Source organism: Amblyomma americanum, chromosome 1, assembly GCF_052857255.1.
Source record: "Amblyomma americanum isolate KBUSLIRL-KWMA chromosome 1, ASM5285725v1, whole genome shotgun sequence".
NCBI lineage: Eukaryota > Metazoa > Arthropoda > Arachnida > Ixodida > Ixodidae > Amblyomma > Amblyomma americanum.
Window position 1 is genome coordinate 90720090 of NC_135497.1, and position 15813 is coordinate 90735902.

At 46.6% G+C, this 15813-nt stretch overlaps 1 protein-coding gene across 4 annotated transcripts in view; it reads left to right on the forward strand.

Moving 5' to 3' along the window:
- The first annotated feature begins 9631 nt into the window (after positions 1 to 9631).
- Positions 9632 to 15813, forward strand: part of LOC144113214 (dual specificity calcium/calmodulin-dependent 3',5'-cyclic nucleotide phosphodiesterase 1A-like) — a 533169-nt gene continuing 526987 nt past the window's right edge. The window contains exon 1 of one of the 4 annotated variants that reach the window (XM_077646184.1): positions 9632 to 9761. In XM_077646184.1, coding sequence (XP_077502310.1) covers positions 9647 to 9761 — 115 coding nt within the window. In that variant the 5' untranslated portion in view covers positions 9632 to 9646. Of the gene's footprint in view, positions 9762 to 10287; positions 10991 to 15813 lie in introns of those variants that run through there. The other 3 variants (XM_077646185.1, XM_077646189.1, XM_077646190.1) reach the window with 3 other exon arrangements.

Genomic DNA, 15813 nt, shown 5'->3' on the forward strand with positions numbered 1-15813 from the left:
CATTTCAGCTACAGTAAAATCTATGAGCGATAAATCTGCTTTATGTTTATTTCTAGCGGCGATTCCGCCGCTCCTAGGCCTAAAGAAGAATGTCGGTTTGTTGACAAAAATAATTTTCGTTCTAAGAACAAGATGGCGCCACTAGGCTGAAGTTATCGTTCAGGCTCAGTTAATAATAATAATAATTGGTTTTGGGGGGAAAGGAAATGGCGCAGTATCTGTCTCATATATCGTTGGACACCTGAACCGCGCAGTAAGGGTAGGGTAAATGAGGGAGAGAAAGAAGAAAGGAAGAGAGAGGTGCCGTAGTGGAGGGCTCCGGAATAATTTCGACCACCTGGGGATCTTTAACGTGCACTGACATCGCACAGCACACGGGCGCCTTAGCGTTTTTCCTCCATAAAAACGCAGCCGCCGCGGTCTGGTTCGAACCCGGGAACTCCGGATCAGTAGTCGAGCGCCCTAACCACTGAGCCACCGCGGCAGGGAGGCTCAGTTGGCATATGTGGAAAACAGCGTATCTTCACTCACAATGCATGCGTTTAGCGTACGTAAGCGTGCATACGCTATTCTGTTCTTCAGTATTTTCCACAGTGTTCGGTGCTGTTTTGCAACCATATCTGCATACGCCGCGTGGAGACAACAAGCAGACCATGATGAACGGAGGTGCACATTTAATGAGCTGTCCGACTAGTTGAGGAGGTCACCAGCTTCTATACTGCTGCAGGGAACCTATGAGATGGAGTATAGTTTTCGATTCAAAGTTTCATAACTTGTATGGAATCATAAACCTTTAGGTGGGAATACACGATTAAATTATGCAGGCAACCGAAAATGCCATAGAGCAAACACCCCCCGAGTACGTCTCTCTTCGTTTAGTTTTAGCCTGAGTGCGCAAATTAATTACTTCGGCTTATCAGATGAACACGGAATAGTTTAAGCTCAGTGAAAATCTTTGCGGTAACAACGATAAGTCAGAACGTCTTTTTCAGATATAAACGGTGGAGGAAATAAGGAAAAAGGTACGACTGCAGAACTCTCTATTCGGTTAGCTTGCACTAAAGAAAGTGCAACGCAGAAAAAGTTGCACGAAAGATGAAAGTAGAGAAATAAAACAAGATTATATTATCAGCCACTCGCTTGCAATACTTATAATAAGCCGCATCGAAATTTAGCATTACGGGTCTAGAATGACAACGAAACTATTTTTGAACACCGCGGGAAGGCTTTGTGTTCATGACGTGCATTGGCGAGCCTTCGAACGTCATGGTCGAACTCGACTCCGGTGACAAATATTTCTGCGCTTACTGTGCGACTGATAACCTGTCGGACACGTGTCACGTCATCCCTGTGAAGTCGCGACCGTCAGAAGCTGGAAATTTTATTAAGCAGTGCTCCCATTACGCAAAGATATCGGATGAGACACGTGTAACCGTGATTACAAGACGCCCGCGCAGTCAAATTGCAAGCCCCTGACGGAAATTGAATGCGGTGGTGCCCCAACGGTCTACACGTGCTTGCTTGAATCCGTTTTGCTGAGTCCAGAGTCAAAAAGCAAGCATCCGTTCATAATTGGAAGTTCCTCGTTATTAGGCTTACGAAAGGCAAAAGACATTTTGAGAGGTACGCCAGCACGCGGTCGCGCATGCAGGGGTGCTTGTGGGATTATATCGAAACAGTAAAGTAAAATAAAGGAAAAAGTTAGCTGTGAGCGGATATTGGTCAGTCACTCGCCTACATGTACGACGGAATGTAGGGCACAAATCTGAGAAAGAATTTGTGCTTGCACCAGTCAATTTTAATCAACAGCTTTCGTAATTCGTCAAGTTGGCTTTTCCGCGTTGCACGTTGCTCTTAAAGGGTCACAGGATAAATTGTAGTTGACCCGTGTCGATATATTATCACTTCCTGATCGCAAAAAAGAGCACTTGTGCTGAAAACAAAGCTTTTATGCAGCACAAAAAAGAAAGAGATGAAATGCAGATGTCGAAGGCCTCTTTCGCAAGTAGTGCTGATTTGCGAAAGTAGGAAGATTTGCAAACTCTGGTTAATTGCTGTGGAGACGAAGGAGACAGTCCAGGTTTCATTTTTAGCGCAACTAAGCCAGGGGTATTATTTTAAACGATACAACTGATCAGGAGCTTACAATACAAGGCCATGAAATACCCAGAGTGGCCGAATACAAATATCTCGGGGTATGGGTAAACAAAGGGCATATGCACACGGAAAAACACGAACAGTCTCTCATAGCAAAAGGGCGAAGAGATGCCGGGATAATGAAACATAGGGCATTGTGGGGGCACAACAGGTATGAAGTCCTCAGAGGAATTTGGAAAGGAATAATGGTGCCGGGGCTTACTTTCGGGAATGCGGTTCCATGCTTAAGGGCTGAAGTTCAGTAAATCAGTTAAGTAAATCAGAGAACTGTCGTAAGATTAGCACTAAGTGCCCACGGGAAAACCGCAAACGAGGCAGTACAGGGGGATATGGGCTAGGCAACGTTCGAAGCACGGGAAGCTCAGAGTAAAATACCATACGAAGAACGCCTGAGGAAATTGGACGATAACAGGTGGGCAGCTAAGGTATTTAAATACCTGCATAAAAAGAGCGTTGACACACAGTGGCGGAAACGAACTAGAAAGCTGGCCAGGAAGTTTGCCAGAGACGAGGAAGGAGAAAGAAAGAGCATTAAACGACAGGTTAAAACGTTGAAGGTAAAAATTGGATAGATTCAGTGGAAAAGAAGCATAGTGTAGAACTATATTGATGCTGGAAAAGGCAGATCAGGAAGGAAACGTTTTATGATAACTCAAGAGGCAGTGCCCTCCTCTTTGAAGCTAGGTCAGGGTGTCTTAGAACGCGCAGCAACAGAAAAAAAATTTAACGAAGAAGATGACACATGTGCTGTGTGTGGTAAACCTGTAGAAACAATAGAACACCTCATTCTAAAATGTGATGGTATCCATCCCGATGTCGATGCAGGCACAGTCACTCTTCCTGAGGCCTTAGGGTTGAGAGATAACAATAGTCATGTAAATAAATCTGCGGTGGAAATTAGCAAAAAGCGATTGGAGGATTGGGGGCTCAAAAGCAGAGAGATGACATAAGGTTAAAAATGTCGGAAGACGTATTTAAAGAAAATGGTGAACTTTAATAACTTACAACACAGGTAAACAAAAATAAAAGGAAAAAAGCTGAGCATGGTTGCAACTGCCAACACCCCGTTTCAAAGGGGACGCTCCTACCTTCCATCCATCCATCCTGTTGACGTCCTTGCTAATTTCGCACGGATCTCAGAAGCTTGCAGATGTACATGAAGGTTACGTGCCTTAATATTGAAATAATTTTTCTTTTGCAACTGGTAGTGCGTTTTATCGCACAGGGCAGACGACAATAATAAATATTTGAAATAAAAAAAATCTGCTGAAACACTTAAGGCTGCTTACTTGTGAGAAGGCGGAAACAGGGTATGTCCATGTCGCATGGGTTCGATCATGTTATATTGCAGAATGCCTGAGAGTCATGACTATGCATAATTTGTTCAAATTGAAAAACTCTGTGCGCCTTACATTAAGTAACTAAAAAGTGCTGAGTTATGCTACGTTGCAGAATGATTATGAGACATGACCACAACTACGAGCCATGACTTTCATAGGTTATAATACGTTACGTTTCGTCATTCATGTCTGTACATGTTGGCTTAAATGTGTTGTGACATCATACACCGGCGTTCTGACATCATCTGAATTGCGTGCCATGGACGGCGGACGCGTTTCGTGCTAATGGGACACATAATGCTATCGCACTAGTAAGAAAACTTGCGCTTGGCGGCGCTACAGGCGGTTAGATCTATTTCAGTGTATCCGCTCTGCACTGCTGCGTGTTTCGTCTCCTTTTTGACCCGTCTCCAGTATCATCTTCAACTGCAGTGCGTATCAAATTCAACTGCAGATAATTTAGGGGGCAATAAGATTGGGGTGGAGCGCATTTGACAGGTTCTCTCAGATCATGAATGACAGCTTACCAATATTTCTCAAGAGAAAAGCATATATATAAACAGCTGTATCCCTCCGGTATCTCCCCGGTAGTTACCTATGGGGCACAAACGTGGATGATAACGAGAAGGGCCCAACTTATGTTAAGGACGACGCAACGAGCTATGCAAAGGAAAGTGATAGGTGTAACGGGAGGAGACCTGAAGCGGGCAGAGTGGGTGAGGGAACAAACGAAGGTTAATGACATCCTAGTCGAAATCAAGAGGAAGAAATGGGCTTTCGCAGGGCATGTAATGCGAAGGCAAGATAACCGCTGGTCCTTAAGGGTAACGGAGTGGATTCTAAGAGAAGGTAAGCGTATAGCGGGGGGCGGCAGAAGGTTAGGTGGGCGGATGAGATTAAGAAGTCTGAGGGGATAAGGTGGCCGCAGCTGGCACAGGGCAGTGTTAATTGGAGAGATATGGGAGAGGAGAAACGAATATTTTGCCGCACAATTTTTGAGGATAGCCGATCCGGATCAATTCAAGTAATATTTGTCACTTACGAAACATTTCTAACCTGTATGGTTGCAATAGGGGAGATAATTACGCGGCTCACCCCGCTTACCGCGGCTGACACAGTTCAAAACCGCCCGGACCCCACCCCGTGATCGCGCGGGCTGCCGAGCGCACGCCGACCACGGTGGGCCTTGCTCTGAGGGAACAAAAGAACGACACTATGGCTGACACAAACAGGCGTTTATTGCTACAACAACAATAACGCCAGCTAGCAACAAAATATGCTAAGGAATCGAGGTCGTCCGGCTCACCAGCACGGTTACGAGCGAACGTTCGCTCACGCTAGGGCAGGGGAGATACTCCACGGCCGGAAGGGGACGGGATGCGGGAGAACGTTCTCCCGCACGAGGCCTCGCCCAGCCGGCGAAGAGCGGAGCGCCGCGCCGGAACGTCAGCGCGCGTCAGTTCCCTAAAGCCCCTGAGTTCCCTAGCCGCAGACAAAGTGCACTGCCCCGCGCACGCACGCAGAGATCACGCCGTCCGTGGCACTCGTGTCGCTGCAACGCCAGTGCTCTTCCTTGTCAGTTAAAGTTACTAGAAACTAGGGCGAACCCATCGCGGGGAAGCAAACCCTAAAGGGGACGAGCGAGGTCGCCACAAACCTTGATCTCACCCTCTGGTTTTGTTATTTTTCATTCTTTCCCTTTCTTTTCTGTTTGACACAGATCGAACTGCCAGTGCTTGTTCTTCAATAGATACAATTGTGTTTTATATTTGCATTTGTGTGTTTTTTGTGACTTGTCTCTTTGTAACACCCAGTTGTGAAATTTTAAACTGTGCGATTTAACGTCCCGAAGAGACAGATGAGCTATCAGGGACGACGTAGGGGAGGAGTCTAGCTTGATGAGGCCAACTGGAATTCCTTATAGCGCGCGCTGACACCGCACAACTCACGGGTGTTTTTGAATTTAACCCCCATCGGAATGCGGCCACCGCCGCCGGGATTCAATCCCGCGATCTTGAGGAGCCGAACGCCAAAGCCACTGCATCATGAGCCACCGGGCCAGCTGCAACCCCCAGTTCGGCAGGGTACTTGGGGTGAATAAAGCACGATTAAATTTATTTACCGGAATAGCAGATGCGGGGAAAAAATTCCTGGAATCACTTTAATTACACTGCTGTCCTATTTATTGTGTCGGTGAGTATCGATGTTTTCCGCTCTAAATAAGGCATCATTATTAGATTCGTGTACCGCGATGAAAATTTTTTCAAGATTGTAAATAAGGGCTGGCTTTGGTGAACATCCGTGAAAAGCACGTGGCGAGTTCGTTTCGGCGACGGTCATTTGAGCTATCCTGGTATTCGTTCGAACGCCGCCCGAAAGATGCGGGCTTTTCGTATTCGACTTTGATGTGCCTGATCTAGAACGAGATTAGTGCGATATTACAGTTATTTATTCTGCTTGGCGCAAATGCATTAGTTGCTGCCCCTATAAGAGAGTTTTAGTTATGGGAAGTACATCTGTTCAGCGTTTTTGGAGAAGTTGGTCTGCGGCTGATGCAATATTGTTTGAATGGAATCTGCTGATCTGGGTATTTACTTCGAGGTCCCGGCTTTCCTCTAAATGACAGCCGCTAAAGCTTGTGTCTTGTAGCAAAGGTACGACTTTCCGTTTACCTTGTTTTTTTTTTTTTTGTGCACAGGCTGCATAGCTTTTATATATATATATATATATATATATATATATATATATATATATATATATATATATATATATATATATATATATATATATATATATATATATATATATATATATATATATATATATATATATATATATATATATATATATATATATATATATACACACACACTTATGAAGGGAGCTAACAGTCACCGAAACGTTCCACGTCACACTCGCGGTATTACAGGACGTGCTACGTCCACCGCTTTGGACGAGGGTGGCGCTGGTGAACACTCTCAAGGTTCGCTTACACCCAGTAAACATAAATACCCACGAGAGCAGCAGATTGGACAGCCGTCGGCGTAGCTCAGTTGGTAAGAGCACCGGACGCGATATTCGGAGGTCGTGGGTTCGCATCCCACCGGCGGCATGGTTGTTTTTTCTGCTGCTTTATAAGTAATTTTCTTTAAAAACTAATTGAGTGGCACTAGATATTAAAAAAAATAGAAACATTCCCCTATGCACCTTGCTTTCGGTGACTGTTGACTTCCTTTATATATATATATATATATATATATATATATATATATATATATATATATATATATATATATATATATATATATATATATATATATATATATATATATATATATATATATATATATATATATATATATATATATATACCGGACGCGATATTCGGAGGTCGTGGGTTCGGATCCCACCGGCGGCATGGTTGTTTTTTCTGCTGCTTTATAAGTAATTTTCTTTAAGCTATTTATTAATCCAAGTATTATTATCTCACTGATAAGCATAACACATAAAAAAAAAATTAACGTTCCCCTATGCACCTTGGTTTCGGTGACTGTTAGCTCCCTTCATAAATTTGTCAAACGGGCCCCTCATTTCATTTAACTTGTCTGCTATATATATATATATATATATATATATATATATATATATATATATATATATATATATATATATATATATATATATATATATATATATATATATATATATATATATATAACGAGTAATGCATATTTTTCAGCGTTAGCCCAAAAATGCAGCTTCTGCCAATGCTGCGCGTAAACTTAAGCATGGTGTGGTGAGGCATGCGTGAGTCGAGTTGTGCAGCATATACCTATATTACGTTTAGAATGCTGCTCTAGTTCTGTACCATTTGAAGCGGCGGGGAGTTCGTACGGGTGGCGTTCTGATTGAGACGGGTGGCCTGTGAGAGGGGCTCTGGTGACCGACCGTCCACACTGAAAAACTTGCACAGCGTATGTACAGTTCTTCAGCCCCTTCATGGTCTATACTATGCTTATCGCAGTCGTCCTTATCGTCTCCTTTCCATTATTTGAATCTTTGTTACTTTGTGCCACGGAGAGATGAAATTAATTAATAATTTATTGATTGATTGATTGATTGATTGACTGACTGACTGACTGATTTGTCCTCTTCTACGTTTCAAATCAGGAGCATCCACATATTGACGTTTTTACTATCCGCCCGGCTGTGAGCCGGCTGTGGGTGGCTGTCTTTCCTGTATCACCTGTTGAGCGGTGACGGACCGCCTGCGGGCGAAATTGTGCGACAGTTTGGAGGATCTGCGACAGCTTGACTGAATGCTGGTTGAATCTGTCTGTTCACCTTTCATTCTTGAACGAGGATAAACCTACGAGACTCCTATGTGTATTCAGCCGCCGCGGTGGCTGAGTGGTTATGGCGCTCGGCTGCCGGCCCGAAAGACGCGGGTTCGATCCTGGCTGCGGCAGTCTAATTTCGATGGAGGCGAAATTCTAGAGGCCCGCGTGCTGTGCGATGCCAGTGCACGTTAAAGAACCCCAGGTGGTCGACATCTCCGGGGGCCTTCACTACGGCGACCCTCATAGCCTGAGTTGGTTTGGAACGTTAAACCCCCATAAACCAAACCTTCTGTGTGTATTTTTTGGGCCTTTTGCTTATCGCAAGCGTCATCGTGCCCCAGCACAAATAAAGAAAACTTGGACGACGTTATCCTACCCTTAGTACTACAATGCGTTAGCATTAGAGATCATTCATGTACAAACTCTCCTTTCCTTTCGTAGATACATACAACGCGGGGAGTTCTCATGACCCTCCTGGCGTAGTGGTGCAGAGGTTAAGCGATGTGCCGCTGTGCCGGCAGGTGTCTCTTTGAATCACAACCACCGGTGTAGCTTGTGAGACTTAGAGGTTTCTCTTCCCGAGCTCCCGCAAGGCTCATTTTTAAACAGATAGTTCTTAGGGAGGCTGTCTATCTCTCGACCAATAAGTTTATCACGGTGCCACCATGGGCAGGTAGCAGTTGCACTGAATTTATTTAAATTAATTTCATTTCCACCTGCCATGGCCCACAACCAGGCGGGCAACCTGCCAACATTGGTTCACCTGCTTATTCGTGACGCGGGCGTACGGACGGCAGCTTTTCTCGAGGACTGGACCTCTGATGATATCGCATTAATATTCCTTCCTTTTAATGTGAAACCGCCTGCAATCGCACTGATCGTGGTATTTTGTTTATGTCTGAGTGCTATAAGTGATCAACACACTCCTTAAATTATGCCCATCGTAATGAAGACGACAAATGAATTCCACAATACCGCGAGGAAAGACACACGTAGCTCTCCTCTATTAACAACGCTGAAAGGCACATGGATGGCGGTAGCTTTAGATGCACCTGCCCATGCAATGATCATCGCATGCAAAAATGCGTCATTCACACATAACTGTTCTTGCGTCACCACATAGCCTGTGCGTTTACGATGCCGTAGTAGCATAGTGGGAACGGCTACTTCGTCTCCGACCTATTTCTGGGCTGAGAAAACGCCAGAATGTGTGCTTCCACCTTCAAAACTGTTTCGACGGATAAAACTAAGCAAATTTTTCAAGGTTTGTTAAGGTTTACTTAAAATCACGCGGGGCGAGTGGAAAAGAAGCAATTCCGAAAGAGACTGCTCATGTAGCAATGCTGCCTCAGCACCGATAGTTGCTTGCACACTCCACAAGCAGAAATCGAAATGGGCCACAAAAAAAATAGAAGTTCGCATTGAGCGGATACCTTTTCCGCGCGGAAGGCAACCCCTGAGTCAGCGTCCCTGCCAAGCACGCTTCCCCGCAGTTCATGAAAGGGGAAGCCAATGAAAGCGGCGACGCCGCACGATCCGCCGGGCTGTTTTTCCTCAGCCCGCACAAGTTTCCGCAGTTGTTGACATCCGCCCACCTTCGTTGCGTCGAGGCAGGCGTCCGATTCCTGGCGGGACCCCGAGCGCTCACGCAGGCAGCGCGCATATGTGATCTCCGCTTTGCATCCCGAGCGCGGCAGTCGACGAAACAGCGGCGGCGGCAACGCGCACGTTCCCGATAGTTTCTCGTCCGTGCAACCTAAAAAAAGAAAAAAGAGGAGCAATCGCGTCGAAAGGGCATAAGCACCTGGAATGCAGGCAGCCGGAGCAACAGCAGGAGTAGCGTCGTCGTCCGCGGAGCCAGCTCAGCATCCCAAATCAAGACGGCGCTGGAATAAGACTCGGGCAGCAAAGAAAGCTCAGCAAGGTAGGGAGCACGCACGCGACGCGCAGAAAAAGAACGGGGGGCATAAGAGAAAGGCAGAGCGGAGTCGAAGTCGGTGAAACGAGCACGCGCGTGCTCGTTACCAAGTGCGAGGCTTCTTTTGAAACACGAACTCGCAGAAATAAGAGGAATTGAAGAACGCAATCCGAGGAATTTGAGAACGTCGCGTGGACGACCTTGACAGGAATGGTGTAGGGACCCTCCGGTTCGTGGTCGGGAGAGTTGCCGGAACGGGAGTGCGGAAAAAAAAATCTATAGGGGCGCGGCGCTTAGTGAATATCGAGGGGCGGCTGTTTCCGCATTTACTTGTGGGCCCGTTTTTTTTTGTTTCCACCTCGAGGTGGAACGGGCGGCGGCAGTAACTTTTTGGCATTCGCGGGTGGCTGAAAAGAAGCGCTGACGTCACGGCAGGGGGCGCCGGAAGGGTGGACTGCTCCGATCGATGGCACCTGTCCCCCCCGGGCCAGCAACAGTTGGTCGGGCCGCCCGTGGTGTGGCGCCCCGAGCTTTGGCCGCTCGCCCCCGGACCGTCTTCGGCCGAGCCCGCCAGGAGCGAGACGCGCGCACTTCGAGTCTCCCTCCGGCCGCCGCCGCACGTGAAGCACGCCGCCTCTCGCAGCGCGTGCCGCCTCCGACTGACACTGCTTGGCAAGTCCCCGACCGGCCGCGTAGCGGTGTGTGCGCGCCCGGCTGTCGTCGCAGAGAAAGGTTATTTCCAGTGTTTCGGGGGAAAAAAACAGAGCCGCGCTGCACACGTGCACCTTGGAGGTCGTCCAGGCGCGAGCTGCAAGTCACTTCCCGCGCGAGGTGACGCCTCTTTCGCGTAGAGCGCATCTGTGAATGACTATCGCACTCACGTGACACTGCGTGCCTCGGCGAGAGCGCGCGGCGTCCCTCACTCGCGTTAGAGAACCTCCGGGCGGCGCTAAGCGTCCGGCGTCTCCGCAGCTGGCGTGGGACACGACTCTCCCAGGTCGCCACACACTCGGCAGCGAGCGCAACCTGTTGGTGTCGGTCACGCGGTGGGACCCCTGTGGGACTGTGGCTCGCGGGCGCTACGGCATGCGACAAGCGCTTCGCCCATCCGAGCGCCCATCGTGCTGAAAAGCGAGGCTTCTGACTTCTGGCTATGTCGCTCAACAAGGATCCGCGTCATTTCAAGAAGTGTAAGAGCGCCACTTTTCGAGTCGACGGGCTGTCCTACACCATAGGTGAGCGCCTTGCCACGCTGCATGCCTGCCTCTGCGCCGGTGGCTCGCTGATGGATTGCGCCTCGGGGTTGAAGCTCCCCGGCACGTGACACCGGCGGACTGCACCCAAACTTCCGGCAGATCAGCCAGCGTCGCTTTAGACAGGCGGGACGCTGAAGGGTCGAGGTTCACATCCTGATGCGAGCCACTACGCGAAGTTTATTTCGCGCGTGGCATTTTCACCCGCCGAGCTGTCAAAACAAACAAGTTGACTTGCGGACACGTACAAACGCGTGGCTACAGTGTCGAGTCTTCAGCCTTGCTTGCACTTCCGCTTCGTGCCAAGGCACGTGCCCGGCTTGCTTGCACAGAATGCGCTAACATTATGCGTCGTAGAGCTCATGTGCGAACTGCATGAAGGAAAATTCGGACCACCAAATGAAAGGCGAGGAACACGAGCAACTTGCTGCTGCTTGGAGAGGGAGAGAAAGCGACGGTTAACACAATTCGAGCGCATAATTAAGAGGTGAATAAATATACGCTCATCTGCGTGATTTTCCTGCAAATCCAAATGGACTGTTGTCACAGCGATGTCCTTCAGCGTATAGTCAGCTACCATATCCTTTGTATGCGCTACGGGGCAGTCCTGAAAAAGCGGGAATCTTCGCACGAAAGGGCAAGATTGAACGTTTTTTGACGTACGACGACCGGAACGCAAAAAATGTCCAAGCTGGCTCTATCAAATGCCACGAGCAGTTCAGTCGTAATTTGCTCTGTAGGAATGGCACTTCAAATGGAATGAATGTGATGAAGTGTATTTGTTAGCTGTGCTTGCATACTTTTAAAATCCCAGTGATCTGAAAGTAGCCGCGTACAGGCGCTTCTTTCCTTACCGCGCTGTTATTTAACATCGTCTTTGAATTAGATCACTACGAATCGGAACTGTTAATATAACGGCTCCGCAGTAATGAGCAGTCTCTGGAGGCGCGGACGACTGCCTTAAGAAGCACATGCTCTTAAGCGGGGTTTGTCACTCGTGTTCATGTTCGCGTCAGCAAGGAAAAAAAAAAAAGACTACCAGAAACAAGGAAAGAACGAATGCGTGAAAGTGATTACTACTTAACTGCTATTGTACACTTGAAAACAAAAAGACTATTTAGGTGAGCCTATGATGCAGCTCTGAACGTCAGGACGTAGTTATCTGTCTTCCATCCTACCTTCCAGATAATGTTTTATTGCGCCCTTAGAATGCGGCCGGCTTAGGGTGTCAACACAGCAAAACTGTCAACTTTTTAATTACAGTAGCGTTAATGACAGTGCGTTCATGGTGCATATACAGCCTTTCGTTGGTCTGTTCCTACAACACGTGCAGTTTTCAGTGAGAATTGTTGGAGATACCTGTTTCATTCTCTAATAAGACGGTGTTAGTTGTTTCTCTCTCGTGATGTTCAAGCGTCGAGCCGCCGCGGTGGCTCAGTGGTTATGGCACTCGGCTGCTTACCCGAAAGACGCGGGTTCGATCCCGGTCGCGTCGGTCGAATTTCGGTAGAGGTGAAATTCTAGAGGGCCGTGTGCTGTGCGATGTCAGTGCACGTTAAAGAACCCCAGGTGGTCGAAATTTTTGGAGACCTTTACTACGGCGCCTCTCATAGCCTGAGCCGCTTTGTGGTGTTACCCCCCCCCCCCCCCCCACACACACACACACACTCCCAAATCAGAAAATGTTCAAGTGTTGCGCATCGAGAGTTTAGTAAAGCTTTTGTGTTTGGTTAAAAAAAAAAGACTGTGTGGTCATCAGTTGCACTTCTGAAAGTGGAATGCCGCTTGTCTCTCATTCCGTTTTAATGTGTCCACTGGATTTACTCTGGACAGAATGCACTAATCAGGAGAAAGGAAGAGGTGACGTTGAAACCTTTATGCGTTCATGAGTACTGCTTGGCTTAGCGCGGCCGCTTGATCACCCTCCTTTCGTGGAAGTTAGGGAATTAGCTCGTGCCTTCTGAAACTGTACACGCTGATACGCAGCGTGCGCGAGCTCTCCCTGCTGCCTGAATTTGGATGAAGCTCGCTCCGCACAGCAGCTTCTAAATCCTCTTGCGGATTAGTGCATTTCGCTGCGCCGACTTTCAACCGTCTGCTCGCGTGACAGATGCGAGAGCGGGGTTCCTTATCCGAATAAATATACTCCCGAGGTTGTGTTTTGAAACAGTTGTTTCCTTTTTCTCACTAATTCATTTGAATCTTTGCAATTAGCTCTGTCTTCAATACTGAAATCAGGGTGTGACACTGCTTTCTGGCTAAAAGCCATGACGTCGTAGGTAGTAAGCTGGCTATAGTGGAGGTCGAAAGGAATGCACCAGGGGAATAATTGTCGCAAAATGCGCTCCTAGTTTGGCGTAATTTCACGATTTTAGTCCGGTGTTATCATTTCCATTATTTATTACTGCCTCAAGCTTGTAACAAAATCGGAAAATGGAAGAATCGTTATGTTTCACCCAGCCATAGCCCAGCTTCAAGTTTTCGGCACTGACTCAACTTCCTTTATAAGCGCATGGCGAAAACTACTCATTGTACGTGGTTCTGTTTTTCCGTCACGTGAGAGTTTCATGAGTTGTTCACAGTGGAAGTTTCAATAACTCTTAATGGAACACATAACGTGTGCGAGGCTTTTCCGTTATGCCGTGGTGCAATGTGAACTAATGCACTACGCAGTGCACTCAAGTGTAGACCGCCCCTTACTCTTGACTATACTGTTCCCTTTTTGGTTCCACATCATGGGCTGCTGGGTGGCTTGACCATTGGAGGCCAAGTTAGCCTCTTGACCAACAGTGTTTCTATTCCTAATAGGGTGAACACTCTATAGAGCGGAAGATCTAAATAGGATGCTAATGTATGCAACAGGAACACGGCGTAAATGCGTCTCAAGTAAAATTAAGGCAGCAGACTAGTCAACGACAAGAGAGAGAGGGTTTATTGATAGGAAAGGCAGAGAGGTTGGCCTGAAAAATACATATCTGGCCTGCTACTCTGCTCTGGGGGACGGGAAGAGGAGATAAAAGAAGGCCACGATGGGGGACGATGATGATGGGAAGAGGCAGATGAAAAACTACTTTAAAAAAAAACAAGGCACACTTTCTGACATCACAAACGCGAGACAAGGTCCGTGTCGCTCAAAAAGCGTGAATACATTTCACGATGACAAGGCAATGGACAGTGTCTAGTAGCCATGCGGAAGAGGCTAAACTGCGTCATTCGACAGATCGGCATGCGCATTCAGGCTGTGTAAAATAAAATAAAAAAATGGACAGAATGGGCGCACAAAAATAAACCTCATGGGTGGAGGACAGTAAATTATTTTACAGGTTTGGAATACCCTCGGAGACGTCAAGAGAGCTGTCATTTCATCCTGTCATTTTATGTAGCTTCATCAGATTAAGTCCATTGCGGTTGTTAATGAAGCTAAGCTAGTTGGGAAGTTGTTGGTTATGCGTAACTACTTTTAGGCAGCCAATCGTGTAATATTAAAACGAACGTTACTTGTTGAAAGCAAGCACTACTTCTTTTTCAGACACCGATATCAATAAAGTGTCGCTCAAGCATTATCTGGTGTTCGTATAGTATATTTCACAGATGTATTTGTTTAACTTGAATGTCGCAGCAAAAGTACATATTCAGTTCTGAAAGGTTCCTTTCTTTTAAAATTCTATTTGTCTACAGCAACGAAAGTTCAGATTTCTTGCCGCAGGAATTCGAGCAGCACTTGCGCCAGTAAGAATCGCTCGCAAAAGATTGTGGCTGCTTCGTTTAAGACGAGCAACTGTCAGAACTGTACTTTTGGATGTCTTGAAAGACGTGATAATAAAAAAAAGGTTGAGCTTTTGGAAATGCGAGTGTCTTCCGAGATCATTTGCGTTGTTATTTTCCAACAGTGATTGGTCCGATCAGCCCCCCCCCCCCCCCCCCCCCATTCACTCCGTTGTTCCGGTCACGTGAAGTTACTGTTGACAATTTAACACTTTTAAATAGAAGCCTGTCGCTTTTGCGTTAAAGGTGTATGTAGAATGCTGCCGCTGTGATTTTTGTCAGGCGCTAATACGTGGTGATAGTTAACGAAAAAGCTTGTCAATTGAAAGGTATTGATTTTATGGGAGTTCGTACCTGTACTAATAATACTTTTAAGGCGATATCTGAACGACAGAGGCGCGAAATAATGCCTCCAAGTGCGCTGGTATTTTTTAAACGGTCTTGTGTACTGAAATGCAGTGTGCTAAACCACAGCTAGTGCACACATGTTACAGACTTCTTTCTTTTCGTTCATGACTCCGAGATGGACGTCTAGTTCCGGCTTTCTACATTTTCTTTTTCAGTTTTTTTTTAGGTGTTGCTTGCTCTACGCCTTCTTATTATAGCCAAAGCAATTCTTCGCACAGTTACAAAAAGAAAGAAAGAAATGATTGCCGCCATTTAGGGAATGTACAGGCATGGACAAAAATTTGCGCGATGCGTGTTCGCAGCAAAAAATATATATATATTCGCCCTCGCGCAAAACAGTTCAATTCAATGTATTGAACCAGGGGGGGACATGCCTGCTCCATTGTCGTAAATAATACCAGCTGACTGACTAGCGAGGCAACGAAGAAATAATTTTTTTTTTTTTTTGCGCGAATCCACATCCCGCAAACTTTTGTCCGTGACTTACGTATATTGGTAAGGTACCGTAGGATTCCAAATAAAACTGCATTGTTATCAACGCACACAAGAGGTATCTTCCGTAAAAAAAAAATTCAGAACAAATGTCGATAACTTGACGTCGCGTCTATGCTTCAGCGGGGAATGGCGTTAGA